Source organism: Trichoplusia ni, chromosome 5 (assembly GCF_003590095.1).
Source record: "Trichoplusia ni isolate ovarian cell line Hi5 chromosome 5, tn1, whole genome shotgun sequence".
NCBI classification, from domain to species: Eukaryota; Metazoa; Arthropoda; class Insecta; order Lepidoptera; family Noctuidae; genus Trichoplusia; species Trichoplusia ni.
This window is the reverse complement of record NC_039482.1, coordinates 4,829,390-4,845,617: the sequence shown is the minus strand read 5'-3', so window position 1 is coordinate 4,845,617 and position 16,228 is coordinate 4,829,390. Positions and strand designations below refer to the sequence as shown.

At 36.8% G+C, this 16,228-nt stretch overlaps 1 protein-coding gene across 1 annotated transcript; it reads left to right on the top strand.

Annotated features, from left to right (window-relative positions):
* Positions 1-4,005: 4,005 nt before the first annotated feature.
* LOC113493948 lies at positions 4,006-5,519 on the top strand. Its single transcript, XM_026871996.1, has 2 exons — positions 4,006-4,028; positions 4,776-5,519. The coding sequence occupies exons 1-2, from the start codon at positions 4,013-4,015 to the stop codon at positions 5,183-5,185; spliced, it is 426 nt and encodes a 141-aa protein (XP_026727797.1). The 5' UTR covers positions 4,006-4,012; the 3' UTR covers positions 5,186-5,519.
* The last annotated feature ends 10,709 nt before the right edge of the window (positions 5,520-16,228 follow it).

Genomic DNA, 16,228 nt, shown 5'->3' with positions numbered 1-16,228 from the left:
CCAAAGTAAGTTGCTCAAGCACTTGTGTTATGGAATTCAGATACAACGAAGGTACCACAAACACCCAGACCCGAGGCAATGTAGAAACGTGAATTTTTACATTGACCCGACCGGGGATCGAACCCGGGACCTCAGAGCTAGCGACACCTTGAAACCGGTGCGTACGCCACTCGACCACGGAGGTCGACAAAGAGGTTGCTTCAGAAATAAATTTTAAGCTGGGTAAATTTACAGTATTTTCTAAAAAATAAAAATTAAGTGTATTGTATAACTATACCATTAAATAAATGTTACTTTAACAAAAGAACGGAATACATCATGTCCGTGGATTTTTTTGGTCCGTGTTTTTCTCTACTCATTTAGACGTTTTATTAAATAACGTAGTGCAATAAAAGATTTCGACGTACTATCAAATGTCTATTTCAACTTATTGTCAGCAGCACTCTCAAAGAGTATATGCAAAGGAGTTTATCAGCTATACACATAATCATTAAAAACAATTACAAACTACGCACACGGAATTTTAATTAATAAATCATTACAGGTATGGATATTAGATTAGCACACGTATAAAATAAAACTGGCACCAACATTATACACTTTTCTTATTACGAATTATTGGCAGAAAATAAATAAAAAAATATCATGTGGCTGTCATGGGTGCCTTTCCACGTAAGTAAAATGCCATAGATTATGAACTATAGAGAGAAGAGGACTCCATAGAGTATTTGACAAAAAAAAATGCTTTTTAGTTCGTCAGACATATATCCCAAAAATATTGGAAGTAAATGTTTTTCTCTTTTCTCGACAACAAAAAATGAAGGCGATAGAGTTATTTAAAATCTCGTGTGACGTCACTTACCAGTATGCTTTTTAGTTTCGAGCCCAAACAGAGTCTAATCATGAGATTAGACTCTACTTCCAATATTTTTGGGATATATGTCTGACGAACTAAACAGTTTTTTTTGTCAATTACTCTATTGAGTCCTCTCCTCTCTCTAGTTAACGCTTTTCTCAAGACAGTTACTATTGAAAGTTATTTTTTTAGTACCCAATAATAAAACATGTAAATTGTCTTTATTTCAGTTTTAAAATGGCTTCTTGTACTACAATTTTTGCTATTTTCGAATAACGCAAAAAGTTTAGCAAGATTTAAGAGACCAAGAGAAGAAACCGCTACAATATACATATCACCCTCAGAGGAAAAAATTCTAATGGAGGAGTATAAAAATTCACAACTTCAAAAGAAAAAAAAAATATTTATACGAACATATAGGAACAATCGTCAGAGATTACCTAGACCATTAGAAATCAACTACAAACCCAATATTCTTCGGATAACAAGACTACCTTTTGACTCCAACGAGCGTTGTGAGCCATGCGAGAGTGCAAATACTACTGAAGCTGACACAAATAGGGCAAATGACACAACTAAGGCAATTGACGTAACTAAGGCAAATGACAAAACAAAGGCATTACCGACAACAGTAAAAACGCCAACTACACGAACTGCACAAATACCATCAACAAGGGTGTCAAAAGCAACACCTAGTAAACATACGACACACACGACAACTGAATTCGATGATTATGTCATTGTACGAAGGACAAGATTGGGGAAGGCCTATTTCCAGCACTGCTGCGCACCGCGATAGGCTGAATTGTTTTTTTTTTTACGACGGACAAACAGAAAAGCAAACTGTGTCGGTATGATGACGTGACACAAAACTCAGCGCTCTGATGCGCACAGTCGTATCCCATATAAGGATGGTTGGTGATTTAAGATTCCAAGACAGATCGGATTTTCAATTGGTTATTGTTAATTTAAAATCCTATAGTTTTTAATTTTTCACTAACTTTTGTTTTTTTTCACCTGCCTCTTAGACAGTTACTAATTTTCCTGTCCTTTTCGGCTAGTATCGCAAAACACCAGCCAGCTGAGTGGGATATAGGTACTATAGTTCACAAGCGTGTGCGCAAAAATAAGCGTACTCTTTAGTTCCGGAGACAATACCGGAGAGAGATCCCATATTTGACGTGCCTTCCGAAACTCGGGAGCTGTGATTTATTACTGAAACGCACCCAATATTCGAAAAGTTGGGGCTGGCTTTGGAAACGCCTGCCGGCAACAAAACGCGGCCTTCATCACCCAGCGATCAGGTTTAGTCACTAAGAGTTTGGCACTACCCGTTCCCTCCCCCAAGAGGGCGGGTTGCTATGAGGGTTCCTAACAAAAAAAGGCTTGCCTTTGGATCGAACTCAAGACGAGAAGACTTCCTACTTTTCTCATCCGGCTATCAGATACACCAGATTCTCAAACCCAAATTTCCCTCGCTTCCCTTTTTCCCACTGACCTGGACCCATGGAGCTGATCTGATGCTAGAGATGGCCATAAGAGCTCTAGATTTGCAGCGACGTATATTATGTGGATTCTCGCCGGATCTTCTCCATTAGAATTTTGAAGACCGCAACTAAAGTATAATAATAACAACGTATCCAAAGTTCCTGAAAAGGTTTACTTGGAAGAAAATGACTTTGTTTTTAATGCTTTTATGAAATGAAAACATTTGATATTGTCGTAATGGAATAAATTGAGAAAAAGCGATTATTTTATTTTTCCTTATTTCATTATAATAAGTCATGATCTGCAGTCCTTATGATTATGTTTATGAATTTGTATAGACGAGGTGCTTTTTTTTTAAATGATAAATGTACTTTTTTATTTCAAAGACACCACTGACAAACAGTAAAGGGTTTCCCTTTACTGTTTGTCAGTGGTGTCTGAATCGTGAGAAATAATCTTTGGGTTCACAAATATCTGGATAGCTTTTAATTCGCTCTTTTCGATTGCATGTAAGTTTAAAATACTATTTCGTTCACTTTTAAACGACCAGCCATTTTGTTGCAATCAGTGCAAAAAAAAAGTAAATCAACTGTTTTTATTTTGGCATAAAATTTTACCGAATCCTCAATTTTGTGCTCTTTCAAATCTGGATGAATCGATAAATTCACGATTACTCATTTGTCTTCTACATTTCCCGTCAACCATACTATCAAAACGCAAGACAAATTCAGTCCTATACTCGGCCGAGAAAAACTGCGTTAAGTTCAGAAATGGATTAGTTTACATCTCTTCAAATGTAGATCACTGATCATCTAAGAAACTAAAGTATTTTTTAATCATTATATTCAGGTAGTCTAAAAAAACTCGAAGCAATGCCAAACTGGCAAGGTCCGAAGCGTGGTTTATCAACGTTTGGCGCGATCAGTCCATGGATAAGTGACCGTATGTCATCACGACTTTCCTCGTGTTCTAGAATGCACTTTCAATTGTGCATCCCTTTTCTCTTTTAAACATTTTTGTCAGTGATAACGGAAAATCAGAATCCAGAAAGTCCGATGACCAGTCTTTCTAAGCGTATCGTTTTGGCCGGGCGACTAGGTTAGAGTAGTCAGATAGAAATGAAATCATTTATTCTGTAAGTAGAATATATCATCACTTTTACATGTCTTCTTTTTTTTTTGAGAACGCTGGAGTCGACATTTCCTATCTGTCTACCCTGAGAAGGATATGTCGAAACAAACTCAGGAAGTACTTTGATACAACACTCAAGTCGATACGGTAAGGTTAGGATAAATATGGCATCAGAATCAGGCAATCTTTTAAGAGATCTGTAGGTGGATAAGATCACAAATTTAATTAGTGACCAACTATTTATAAATTTAATATACTTTGCCTTATTCGTTCTCACGAAACTGAGAGTACCCAGTGTAGGCCTACTCGCACGAGACCAGTTTTTTTATAATCTTACGGAATGAAAGAGTCTAGACCGAAATCATACCGTGTGCTAATCACTTATCAATTAATTATAAACTACACGCCAACATAATTATCTAATTAACGACTATTTATTTCGATAATTACTACAAATGTATTGACGAAAGAAAATCATTGACGATAAACGGTTTTCTTGTGTCAGTGGAGTTAGTTGTACGAAAATATTATGCAAAAATGGATTTTATACGTCGTAAGTGGCATACAAACTATACCGTCATATACTTTATGCAGATCAAATATATTTTATAAAATACCTTTAGCGATAACTTGACTGGTATAGGGTGTGCAATTTCAGTTTAATTCACTAATTAAGTAATCAATTTCTATTATTTGGAAAAACTAAGGTTGCCCATGTATAAGAAATACCGAAATATTTAAGGCCAAGAACTTCAAGACCAATTGTCCTTTCTGACATGGCGTGACATGCTAAAAGATTAACCAAATACGTGAAAATTTATCTTCAACAACCCTGCTACTTTACTGAGCTAATCAACAACTCTTAAGACCCTTATTCTTAACTACTTCCTCATGTAATATTGAATTTAACCCTTGTGTCGCGGGGGTTTTCGCAAACATTCAAGTCACATGCTCAAAGAGACCCAGACGTTCGTGGATCACACAAACTATTACCCTATGATCGACGCCGCTTTGGATGTATGGAGTGGGATTGGCTTATGACCTATGGATATTGACTATTATTAATTAATTAATATAATAATAATAATAAACTTTATTTTCAGACATAACATCCATAGAGTTAAAATTATACACAAGCAGTTACTTACAATACAAATAAAATAAAAACGAGAAGCTTAAAATTAAAATTAAAAAACAAAACACTTACTTTACAATACAATAAAAATACAATAAAAATTAATTATTGACGATTAACTATTAGTTTACATCAACGTTTAATGATTTCAATTTCCTATTTCAGTAGTATCCTGGTTCCTTCTACTCCAATGTCCAGGATACTTGACAATTTCAAGCTCCGACGACAAATACCTATCGACCTTCAAAAAGGAGAACAAGTACATCTCTAAGACTTGCAATGAATACCGTCAACGCCTCGGCAATCGGAGAGCAGTGACCATCCTGCAGCAACTGAGTGTACTGTCCCCAGAATGGAAAGTGACGAAGTTAGACCCTGATCCCCTGGGAGAAATATACAACTACGCTTTTCAGGCACTGTTGCTTCACCTATTCTGCCCACATCCTCTCGTCAGGAGAAAGATTATAATAAAAAAGAGGAACTCCGAAGAAACTACGACGACGGAAGAACCAGCAACCATATCACCCCAGTGTTCGCTAATCGGGAATTGTCAACAAATCAAGTGGGATTATTAAGGCAAGAGTTTAAAAATAACCTTTTTGGGATGTTGGTTAAATTAATAAAACTCACGGATATTTTTTTCTATTCATTTTTGATGTTCGAGTACTTCGAGTTAAACATTTTCCATTAGAAATTTATGTTTATCTAATCAAGCCTCAAGTGGTTTATGAAAAACAGACAAACTTCAACATAAAGTTGTTTTGCTTTTCGCTGACTGAATTCCCTTATAACAACTGCTTTAGTTTTGGTATAAACAATATAAAAACCGAACCAAGTGTGATCATTAATGTTTTTCCATTCATGATACATAAATAATGTTGATGTTTAGGTATAAATACTCTTTTTGCGTTCCATACCCCAAGAGTAAAATGGAGTCCTAAGGATCCTTTTTTGAAAGCCTCAGTGTTGCCAGTCCAACTAGCCTGGTTTCCATGGTGGTTGATATATACCTTAAAGACTAACATATATATAAAGTATACAGTATTAGTTAGTAAATAAAAATCAAAGTAAATAAAATTACAAGATTCAGTATAAAACCCTTTAAAGAGTACATGTACGAAAAATTAAAAACTAATCATAAGTAAGTGATTAAATAAGGCATTTCTAGGACTTTTTGTATATTTTAACTTTACTTGCCCCTTTGTCCTTAATGGAATCTAGCAAAGTAAAATAAGTTCCATTTCCCTATTTCCGGATGAGCTGAAATTTGCTGTACTTACATCTTATATTGCGTGATAATAGAATATTATGATGACTCGGAGGTGATATGATGCTGGAGCTGGAAGATGGAAATGGGAGCTCCTTAAGCCCTCCTTTAACCGGGTTTTTGTGGAATACCCCGCGACACTACGATTAAATTTCTTAACGCATTAATTTTTTGTTAGTAGCTAAGTAGTTCGATTTGTCTTTCTGAGTACTAACTTTGATTCCAAAGCAAACTCTTTAAAATAAAACAAAAATTTATTACTTAACCAAATTTTTATTTACTACAACAGAGAGAAAAATAACTAAGGAAAATTTTTTGGCCAAACAACACGTTTGCACTTGGCCAATTTTGAACATTTTTTTCCTGTATCAATTTGTTGTTGTTTTTCGTATTCATCTGTTCCCATGATCACATTTTGCTGCTCTGCATCCAACATATGCACGGCAGCATGTAACGGTGTCAATTGAGGTACTGGCCTATAGTACTTCACAGGTGTTTCACCAAGACTTCCTAAAAAATATGAATACATTCCCGGGTCAAGCATTGGTGCTTCCCATTTAGGGACTGATCTCAGATACCTGGTGACTATTCTTGGGCGATTTTGGAGGTTTGCTTTGGTCACAGGTTTCTTTCCATTCCCACACATTGATGCAAATATGCAGCTGATCTTGGTGCGTGTTCCATGCTCCTCTGGATTTGTTCCTTGTATATACACAGGACAATCAAGTAATAACAGCCAGGATATAACTGGAAAAAAGAAAATACAATGCAGTGATCTTAGTCATCTTCTTAACTACATCATCATAACCCTATCGTTTTCCCAACTATGTTGGTTTCAGCTTTCAGATGCACCTAAGAACGAGTGATTTAAAAAAAGCGACTGCCTATCTGTTCTCCTCAACCCACTGTCGAAGTGGCAACACTGTCAAAGATGTATAAATAACACGTGGACTCAAATTTAACGTGCCTGTCAAAACACACAAACGGAATGACTTTATCGAGCACAGTAGTATGACACTTTGGAACCGCGCTACTGGAGTCATCATTGTAACGTTTTGAAGTGCCTGGAAAACAGCCTGCTTGAAATAAAAACTTTTAATTTTGATTTTGTAGCTAAGCCTGTGATCGGTCAACGTGTGCTGTTGTAACTTAGCCAATAGCTTCTATTTATTTTTCCTTTTCAGATTGCACGACGCATTGATACTTGGTCATCAGTAACTGGCAGAAGGCTAACACTATGTTTTCAAGTCATGCAGATGTGGAAGTGAAACGGCCTCAAGGCATAAGCGGCATCTCCCTTCCACCACTGCGATTAGACCTAGTGTTTACGATCATGCTTGATCAAATCAATATTCACACTAGTTAGCAGAAAAAGTTGTCCGTGACCTAACTAGATGGCGTTGACGTCGATTTAGAAGTCGCAAGCGTTGTGTTACATGGGTTTGGTTAGGGTGGTGGAATGATTTTTAATAAGTGAGATCACCCAGATCGATATACTACTGTAAGGTGTTGTTTTTGTTCTCCCTTCCAACCCCTGCATGCGTATATTCATAGGAGATCAACTTTTGAGTACTGAGACTAACTGAGATTCAAATCTCTGAACTCGGTATTTAACACCTAGTGTCTGATAATAGGACTAGCTGGTAAATACCACCTCTTCAGTCGGACCGGTGTCAGAAGACCGAAGATACCGGTTTTTCTTAGGTCGAAAAATTTAAACCCACAAAGCAAAGCGTCTTAGGACAACTAAGTCGCTTTTTCGTCAGTGTGTGAGTGGCAAAAAATTGCAATGAAAGGTCTTTAAAAATACTTAACTAAAAAAACTTACTTTTCATGAAATCCATATTTTTTATTGCACGACATTAAATTCAGAAGTCAATACCGTTAAGCTAGTATATTAATGCAGTTTAAAGTATCGTTACATTGCTAATTGCTCGACGGTTAATTAATTAAAATACCATGGAAAATCCTTGATAAGCGATGAATTAAGCAAATTAATAGAATATCATTTGATTTGCTTATATACCTATAGCTACAGCCATTGATAGCAGTCACTTGTTCTCGAAAAAGTGCCGTTTAAAATATAACTGACATAATAGAAAGTAATAAATACACTTGTCTATATTGTATTTATAAGTAAACGGTAGAATTTAAACTTCTTTTTTATAGTCGATAGCTAACATAACTTAATAACGAATTGCTAGTTGACACTAAGTAGGAAGAACATATGTACATGTCTCAAAGTCTGTAAGTTGTACTCTACGCTTCAAACATTCGCTTTATACAGAAGACATTATAACATTTAATACTGAGCCAATAATAAATTAATTATATATCCATTGAAAGGACTCGTGGCTAAAATACAACTCCACAAGTTCATCGATCACAGTTTAAGCTACACTTTATAGAGTTGGTTAGTGGATGGGTGACCATCGACCATAACGAGGTCCTGGAAACATTAAATTGCGCGGACCTGACTGTTATTAACAAATCTTTGCCTTTTGTTACGAGTAGTCAGTAGCTATAAACTCTGATGACCAGTGTGACTAAGGAGTATCGTATTGCCCAGGTAACTGGGTTGAGGATGTCAGATTGCAGACCTGAATCTAGTTAGAGTGGAAGCCGACCATAACATAGTTGGGAAAAGCGGTAACATGACGATGATGATGACCATGTGTAGAAAGGCAGGTGCCACAGTTTACCCAAGGCGGGAAACCACATTTGGTGATATGGATGTTGTCCCAATATGAAGCCAGGAGGCCGACGCTGTGTACACGTCAGCCTCAACACTATACGAGAAAGAGAGAGATTTATCCCTGGTAGCCCCATCACATTTTGGTTCAAAGTTCTCAACAAAGCCTCTGCTTGTTGGATCCGTGTGGTAATAAAATTGTTTAAAAAGAACGATGACTCTTGAATTATTCGCGCGAGAACAGAATTACAATATATAGTATCTAACCAAAGTTACTTTGAAAATTTTGCGACATTTTCATCATTATAAAACTTAAACCTCGTAAGTTGATTCCACCGGTTTTTTTAACCACCTCCGCAGTAAGGAATTAAATCCTTGTGTTCCGGGGTTTTCACAAACACACAAACCACTTGCACAAAAGCACCCAGACTCAGGACAAGCATTCGAGGATCACACAAATTCTTGTCCTACACGAGGACCGAACCCGCGACACGTCGCGCTCAGCGGGTTTGGCGTGGTGACCTCAACCACTCGGCTATCCGTGCAGTCATACATAACTTGGGAACGAATGGGCGTAAAGCAGGTCCCATGCCTACTTAACATTATTGTACTAGTGGCCCCTTATTATTTGATCTCCACTATAAATAAGCAATAAAATAGGATGGTGGACGACCCCTCGAAGCTGCCCAGATTTTAGATCTGAACATGGCCTTTGATCTGAACTTTGTTTATATTAAAATAGCAAGGTCTAGGTAATTTATCTCCGGGTCTGCGTCTTAAGTCTTATTCAGCACGAAATCAAAGGTATGAAATGTATGTCTGTGTCATCGTAGCTCTTGAACCAATGAACCTATAATTAGAAAATGCTTGATTAGTAGCACCCTATAACAGCTTGACAAATTTAAATTACCTACAAATGTTTTTCAGTATGCGGGATTTTTTTATAAATATTTTTTAATCTTCTCTTATCAAGGTAAACATTATTTTAGTTAAAAACTTTAATACATCGCTAATCCTAATCATAGGAGACATGCCATTTTAATTGTTTTATAAAACGTGGACATGAATCGTTTTATTAGGATCGTAACAATTAGTTAAGACTGTTAGAAATATACAAGCAGTAAGCGTACTACGTATTAATTTTGGCTGTCTTGGTATTATTATGGATTCTAAAAAATGTAAGTTATAGTCGCTTTTTTAAAGGGATGTATCACATCATTTCGGGTTTATGATGAGTCACACCACACAGCGCCGACCGGTTCTGTTATCCGGGACATGTATACAATGAGCCGTCCAGGGTCCCAATTCTGCAATTTGCAATGACCAATGAATGAACGGCAATTGGATTAAATTTTTGTAACATTAATCGGAAATTCACTATTTTGACCGTGAGTATTCCGCCCCGTACTGAATCTAGAATTACAGTGTATGAAGTACAAACTTATTATCTATGTAATTTAAAATTCAACTAGGATTTTTTAATGGGCATTCTCGTTCTCCCTTTCTAATGCATTAAAGACTTATTAATATTAGGTATATTATATTGTTTCCCGACGATACAAATCCCGTTGGTCAGTAGATAGCAGATAGCAGGAGTTACAATGACGCTGATATCTACAATGATAACCAATTTATATAACCAAGACATTAAATGACGGTATAATTTACCTATCAATTTCAGATGACCCCGACCACTCTGATTTGATTTTTTATAAAATGTTAAGTAGATATTCTACGACTCCAGCTTTTCCATTTGAAACACTATTTTTAGGGCGTAGTGACAAAATATAGAATTTTCCATTTTCTAGCGTTGCCCATCTTGGACCGGTTTTTATAAAAGCTACCCAACTAGACCGTAGAATATCACCGGTACACAAAAACCGTTAATTAATATCACCCCGTTTTTAGTGGTTTTAACTCTCTGAAGCTGTTTTCTTTCTTCCAGTCATCACCTGCTTGCTTATGCTTTACTTCATGTTTCCTGGGCATTTGCAAGACCGCGCCAACAAATCCCGAGCAGCCATCCTCCGCCGAGCCTTAGTCCCGAAGAATTCAATGTCCAAGTACTCGAGGTGGCCGCCAGATTGGAGGGCGACGACCTACAGCCCTGGAGGCGTGTCTGAATTCTACGATTTCGAAAAAAATCATAAGGAAAACCTTAAGGCGTTCACAGCGATAGGAAGACTTTCTAAGATTGATGTGAACGAAATTATCAAAATGTTAAAAAAAAGAAATTTAGTCATGACACCTAGTCCCATAGTTTGACAAGAGGTCGATTTCATCACATGCGTCATGCTTCAGCTCTCTTGGCACGCGCTGATACCCGGATATCTTTACTTCTTATTTGCTTATAAATTAGATGTCAGTCCAAGATACTTGTCAACGATATTTTAATGGGATGACAAAGGAAAATTTAAGAAAACTATTTGAATTCGTAAGGGTCCAACATTAAATTAAATAATTATCATTTCAACACCTCAGGTGTCGTTATTTTCTTAGTATATTAGCAGTTTTTAACCGGCTCCAGGAGTAGGTTCTGATTTTTTTTTACGTTTTTTCAAACGCCGCTACATCTTGACGTTGTTGCACAGTAGTTAAAAACAGTATCCTAAAAACGATTAAAAAATAAAATATTATGATGACAACAGGCTGTCTCGAACGATGAAAGAAAATGTAATGAAAACTAGAAGTTTATAAATATTTGAATCTGAAATCGGAAACCCGCACGGAGGGCTCATCGCCGCCATTACTTTAAGACTAGCTGTGGGTTCCTAGTTTGGATTTTTGACCTCTCCATGTGGTCTTATGATCTCATGGGTGATCTTATCTCTGATGAGGACATTAACTGTCTGGTAGATTGAAAATTACTAAAATTGCTACTTATCTATACTCTATACTAATATATAAAGCTGAAGAGTTTGTTTGAACGCGCTAATCTCAGGAACTACTGGTCCAGATTGAAAAAATATTTTTGTGTTGAATAGACCATTCATCGAGGAAGGCTTAAGGCTATAAACCATCACGCTGCGACTACTAGGAGCGAAGATACAATGGAAAATGTGAAAAAATCAGGGCAGGTATAAATCATAACTTATATCTTCTACCCACGGGGACGAAGTCGCGGGCAACAGCTAGTAACTATTAAATCTCCAAAAACAATCAAGTCTGTTCTCTATAACAAAAAAAAAATACCCTCATTTGATTAATTAGTTAGCGCTGGCTACTCGGGCGAGCCTTGGAATTTGATTGAACCCTTCATTAATTAAGTTACTGTCGATTGCCAGAAACCAATTCTGACACCCTACGAATACCATTTAATGCAAGACTGCCCTACTAATATTATAAGCGCGAAAGTTTGTATATATAGACGTTTGTTACTTGGTCTTTCACGCAATAACTTAATGTTCTTGCCAATCGTCTTCTCACTCCAAAGGAAATGGATGTGGGCAGGTCATGTGGCCAGACTTAGAGACGACAGATGAGCAAGGAGAATGATTAAATGGTCTGAACCATGAGGCACTAGAAAACGAGGTAGACCTAGAACTAGACGGGCAAATGACAGTGTTCGTGGCGGGTAAAAACTGGCTAAATATAGGCAACGATAAGAACTAATGGCATTCATTGGAGGAAACTTTTACACGTAAGGGGTCCGTTCAAGCTACATAATTTTCTACACGTATTTATCATAATGTATTTCTTTTCTTTGCACACAAATGTATTTTTTTTTGTAACTTTTATAGAAAAATAAAAGCTTATTATTATTGTAATGTTGTGCACAAGCTTATGCGTAGACACTGGTGCCCTCTCTGTTCCGTCACTTTCCATAACGATTTAGGTCGGCAATCCGACATGACCCGAGAAAAATCAGGCAGACATTTTTACGTGCCTTCCGAAGCTACACGGCAGCTATGATATTTATTTCTGAAAAGCACACAGGTTTCGAAAAGTCTTTTTGTGACTTAGGATCGAACTCGAGAGATTTGGATTGGCAGTCCTGCGGTCTTGCCACAAGGTCCTTGTGATGTTTTTCACTCGCTTCTTTAGGACAGGGACCGAACTGAACCGAACGCCGTGCAACGTTTATGTTTTAGTGCTGCACTGCCACACAATATCAAACTTATAACATCCATCTTTTTGCGTCGTGGGGTAAAAAGAAAATTAATTCGGAATCTCAGGAGGTCCTTAGAAAATAAAACAGAGGTTTTTTGAACTTAACGAATGTGCTAAACATTAAAACGTTTTCATTTAAATCCATTTCCTTTGATCCCCTACTAAGGATATTCCAATCCAACTACTATCATATACGCGAAAGTTTGTATGTATGGATGTTTGGATGTTTGTTCCTCTTTTACGCGAAAACCACTGAACGTATTTAGAGGAAACTTAATACACGGATAGTTTATAACTAAGATTAACCATAGGATAGTTTTTAGCCCTATTTTATGTTACGTTCCCAGGCAGCCGGCGTTCAACAGCCAGTTTACAATAGTAATATATATTATTTATTTGTTTATTAGTAAAAGTAGTTACTGTAGTCCCTACTAATATTATAAATGTGAAAGTAACTCTGTCTGTCTGTCTGTCTGTTACACTTGCACATCTAAACCACTGAACGGATTTTAATGAAATTTGGTACAGAGATAGAGTTGATCTTGAGAAAGAACATAGGATAGTTTTTATCCAGGACTTTTGAAGAGTTCTCTTGGAAACGCGATATAACCGACATCGGCGCGGGTGAAGCCGTGGGCGAAAAGCTAGTTAATTATAAAATACCGTGGTCTCTGTCTCACAGCTAAACAAAAAATATTTTGACACGGTATTATGTAGACCTGTATAGTACCACAATTTCATGATCTTTCCTTAGTAACCTTACTACCACTTAATAATGACATGGGCAATTATTTAGGTATACTAAGCTATAACTGCTATAGCTATAACTTAAGCTATGCTTGACGCGGTTGGTCCGTAGATGGGTGACCATATTTGTCATAAGGAGTTACTCCGTGTTTCGGAAGGCACGTTAAATTGTGGGTCCCGGCTGTTATTCTTACATCTTTGACAGTCGTTACAGGTAGTCAGAAGCTTGAAAAGTCTGACAACCAGTCTAACCAAGGGGTATCGTGTTGCCCAGGTAACTGGGTTGAAGAGGTCAGATAGGCAGTCGCTCCTCGTAAAAACACTGATACTAAGCTGAAACCGGTTAGAATGGTAGCCGACCCCAACATAGTTGGGAAAAGGCTAGGCCAATGATGATGATGATGTATAGGTATACTGTTTTTCATTTAATTATTTATCGGCCGACTATTTTCGAGCCCATCTGGAGTCCTCCATCATATACTCCAGTTAAGGCCCATTTAGACGATGCGAGAAATATCGTGCAAGCGGTGCAAGTCGTAATACATGGGTTTGATACTTAAGATCAACAGCCATTATATCAGCAGTTAAAACATCAACACCGTAATACATTGCTGGTGATCATATCTCACGTTAGATACCTGAGCTGCGCGGCTGCACAATGTATTGCAACTATTTATTGCATATATTTCTCGCATCGTCTGAATGGTCCATAAGACTCAATAAATCTTGACGAGTTAGGAAAGCGTGAGTAAACCTTCAAATAAATTATTGTTATTAATACGTATTTGTGATCCATTGATGTCTTGAGACAGGGTGTCTCTGTTCATGACGCTGCACGAAGTATTTTTGTTTAAGAACGACTCTGCCAACGCGACACAGAGGATTTAATTGATCTTGGGACATCTCGTTTAAGAAAAATGGCAGAAGCAATACAGTAGCTACACGATAAAGAACGGCGTCTTACTTGTACTAAGGCAATAATATTACAAAGCTAGCTGTCCCAGCATCGTTGTTTTGCTATACAAATTACTTCTAGGGAAAAAATGGTGTACGAAAAATTAATGTCCATTTTTCAGACCTACCTATTATGAACACAAAATTTCAGAAGAATCTATCTAGCCGAATCGGTCTAGCCGTTTCGGAAGATTTTAGTCTCGTACACATTCTCGACACGAGAATCTATATACTAATATATAAACCTGAAGAGTTTGTTTGTTTGTTTGTTTGTTTGTTTGAACGCGCTAATCTCAGGAACTACTGGTCCAAATTGAAAAATTCTTTTTGTGTTGAGTAGACAATTAATCGAGGAAGGCTTTAGGCTATAAACCATCACGCTGCGACTAATAGGAGCGAAGATACAATGGAAAATGTGAGAAAAAACAGGACGGGTATAAATCATAACTTACATCTTCTTCTACCCACGGGAACGAAGTCGCGGGCAACAGCTAGTTTTATATAATAGGAGACGTGATGGCAAAAATCCGTTTTTATAACAAATAGTAGGCGTTAGATTTGTACGGCGGCCATTTTCCCCATCCTTGATTGAATAGTGCCTTCAGAGTCCATCCATCATCTAAGTATCGGCCTCCAAGATTTATTCAGCCGATGCTCTTTATTAATGTTACATTATAGAAAAGAATACATTCCTCTCATGTCATATATAAAACCTCCATACTGATAGGAAGAATATTTCGGCGGGCAACGCCAATGTTGTACATTCCCTTCGGTTTGTTTTATATTTTGTTGACTGTTTTTTTATGAAATTTAAGATTTATCACGCTTTACATGACACTTGCATTTTTTAATCACCCTATAAGTTTCAGACTTTACAGCTTGAGTGTGACGCGGTATCTAATCCGGCACTTACAAAATGCGTATGCGTTGTCAGAAATATTAAGTGCATAAATTAATTCACTTTTTCTCTCGTAGAAAAAACTAAATCATATCAATATGGTACATATAAATAAGATTAATCCACTAATATTAATCCACTACCGCCTTGTTTACTTTTTATTTCTCGCATCGAAACTTATCATGGTCCAAATAAATCAACTAACGGTCACCGCTGATCAATCAATTTCCAAAAGGTATCGTATAAAAACAAGATAAAAGCTAACTTTTTTAGTAATGTTGTCCGTGAGCCACCCACCTAGTGTTGTATTTAACTTAGCTTATGTCATACACTTTGTGAAACCTCAAAACAACAAAACAGAGTGAGACTGCTCTAGCTAGAAAAATAATAATGGTAGTAATATCACAGACCAGGTATTTATTTTGCTATACAACTATGGCTAATGATAGCAAACATACGAAACAAAATTAAACGTTCATGTTCATGTTACATGTTACAATTATAAATAATCTGTGGTGACTTTGATGGCATAATGCATGGCACGATGGCACCGATTTCATTCCACGCAATTAGCCTTTGGTAGTCTATGGTTAAAACAAGTCTAAAACATCCTTGAAATTGACCAAGGATAAAATAAAATACCATAAGGATTGAAGTAATTACAGAATATTTTGAGCAGTATTTTACAATTGCAACATAATAATTAAATTAAGTGTTCAACATAATCTATACAACCAAACCATAAACAAGGAAGAAAGAAACTCCTGAAATATTTATTAAGTTAAATATACAAAAAATATTGTAAGATATATTTAAATAATAATGATTTTATATTTATATGGTCACTTACTCACTGATACCTTGTCTAATATTGATAAGTAATGTAATTAATGTCATGGTCATGACCGGAACGCATTTCTAACAGCCGTCGGCAGCGCCATCTTGACAGT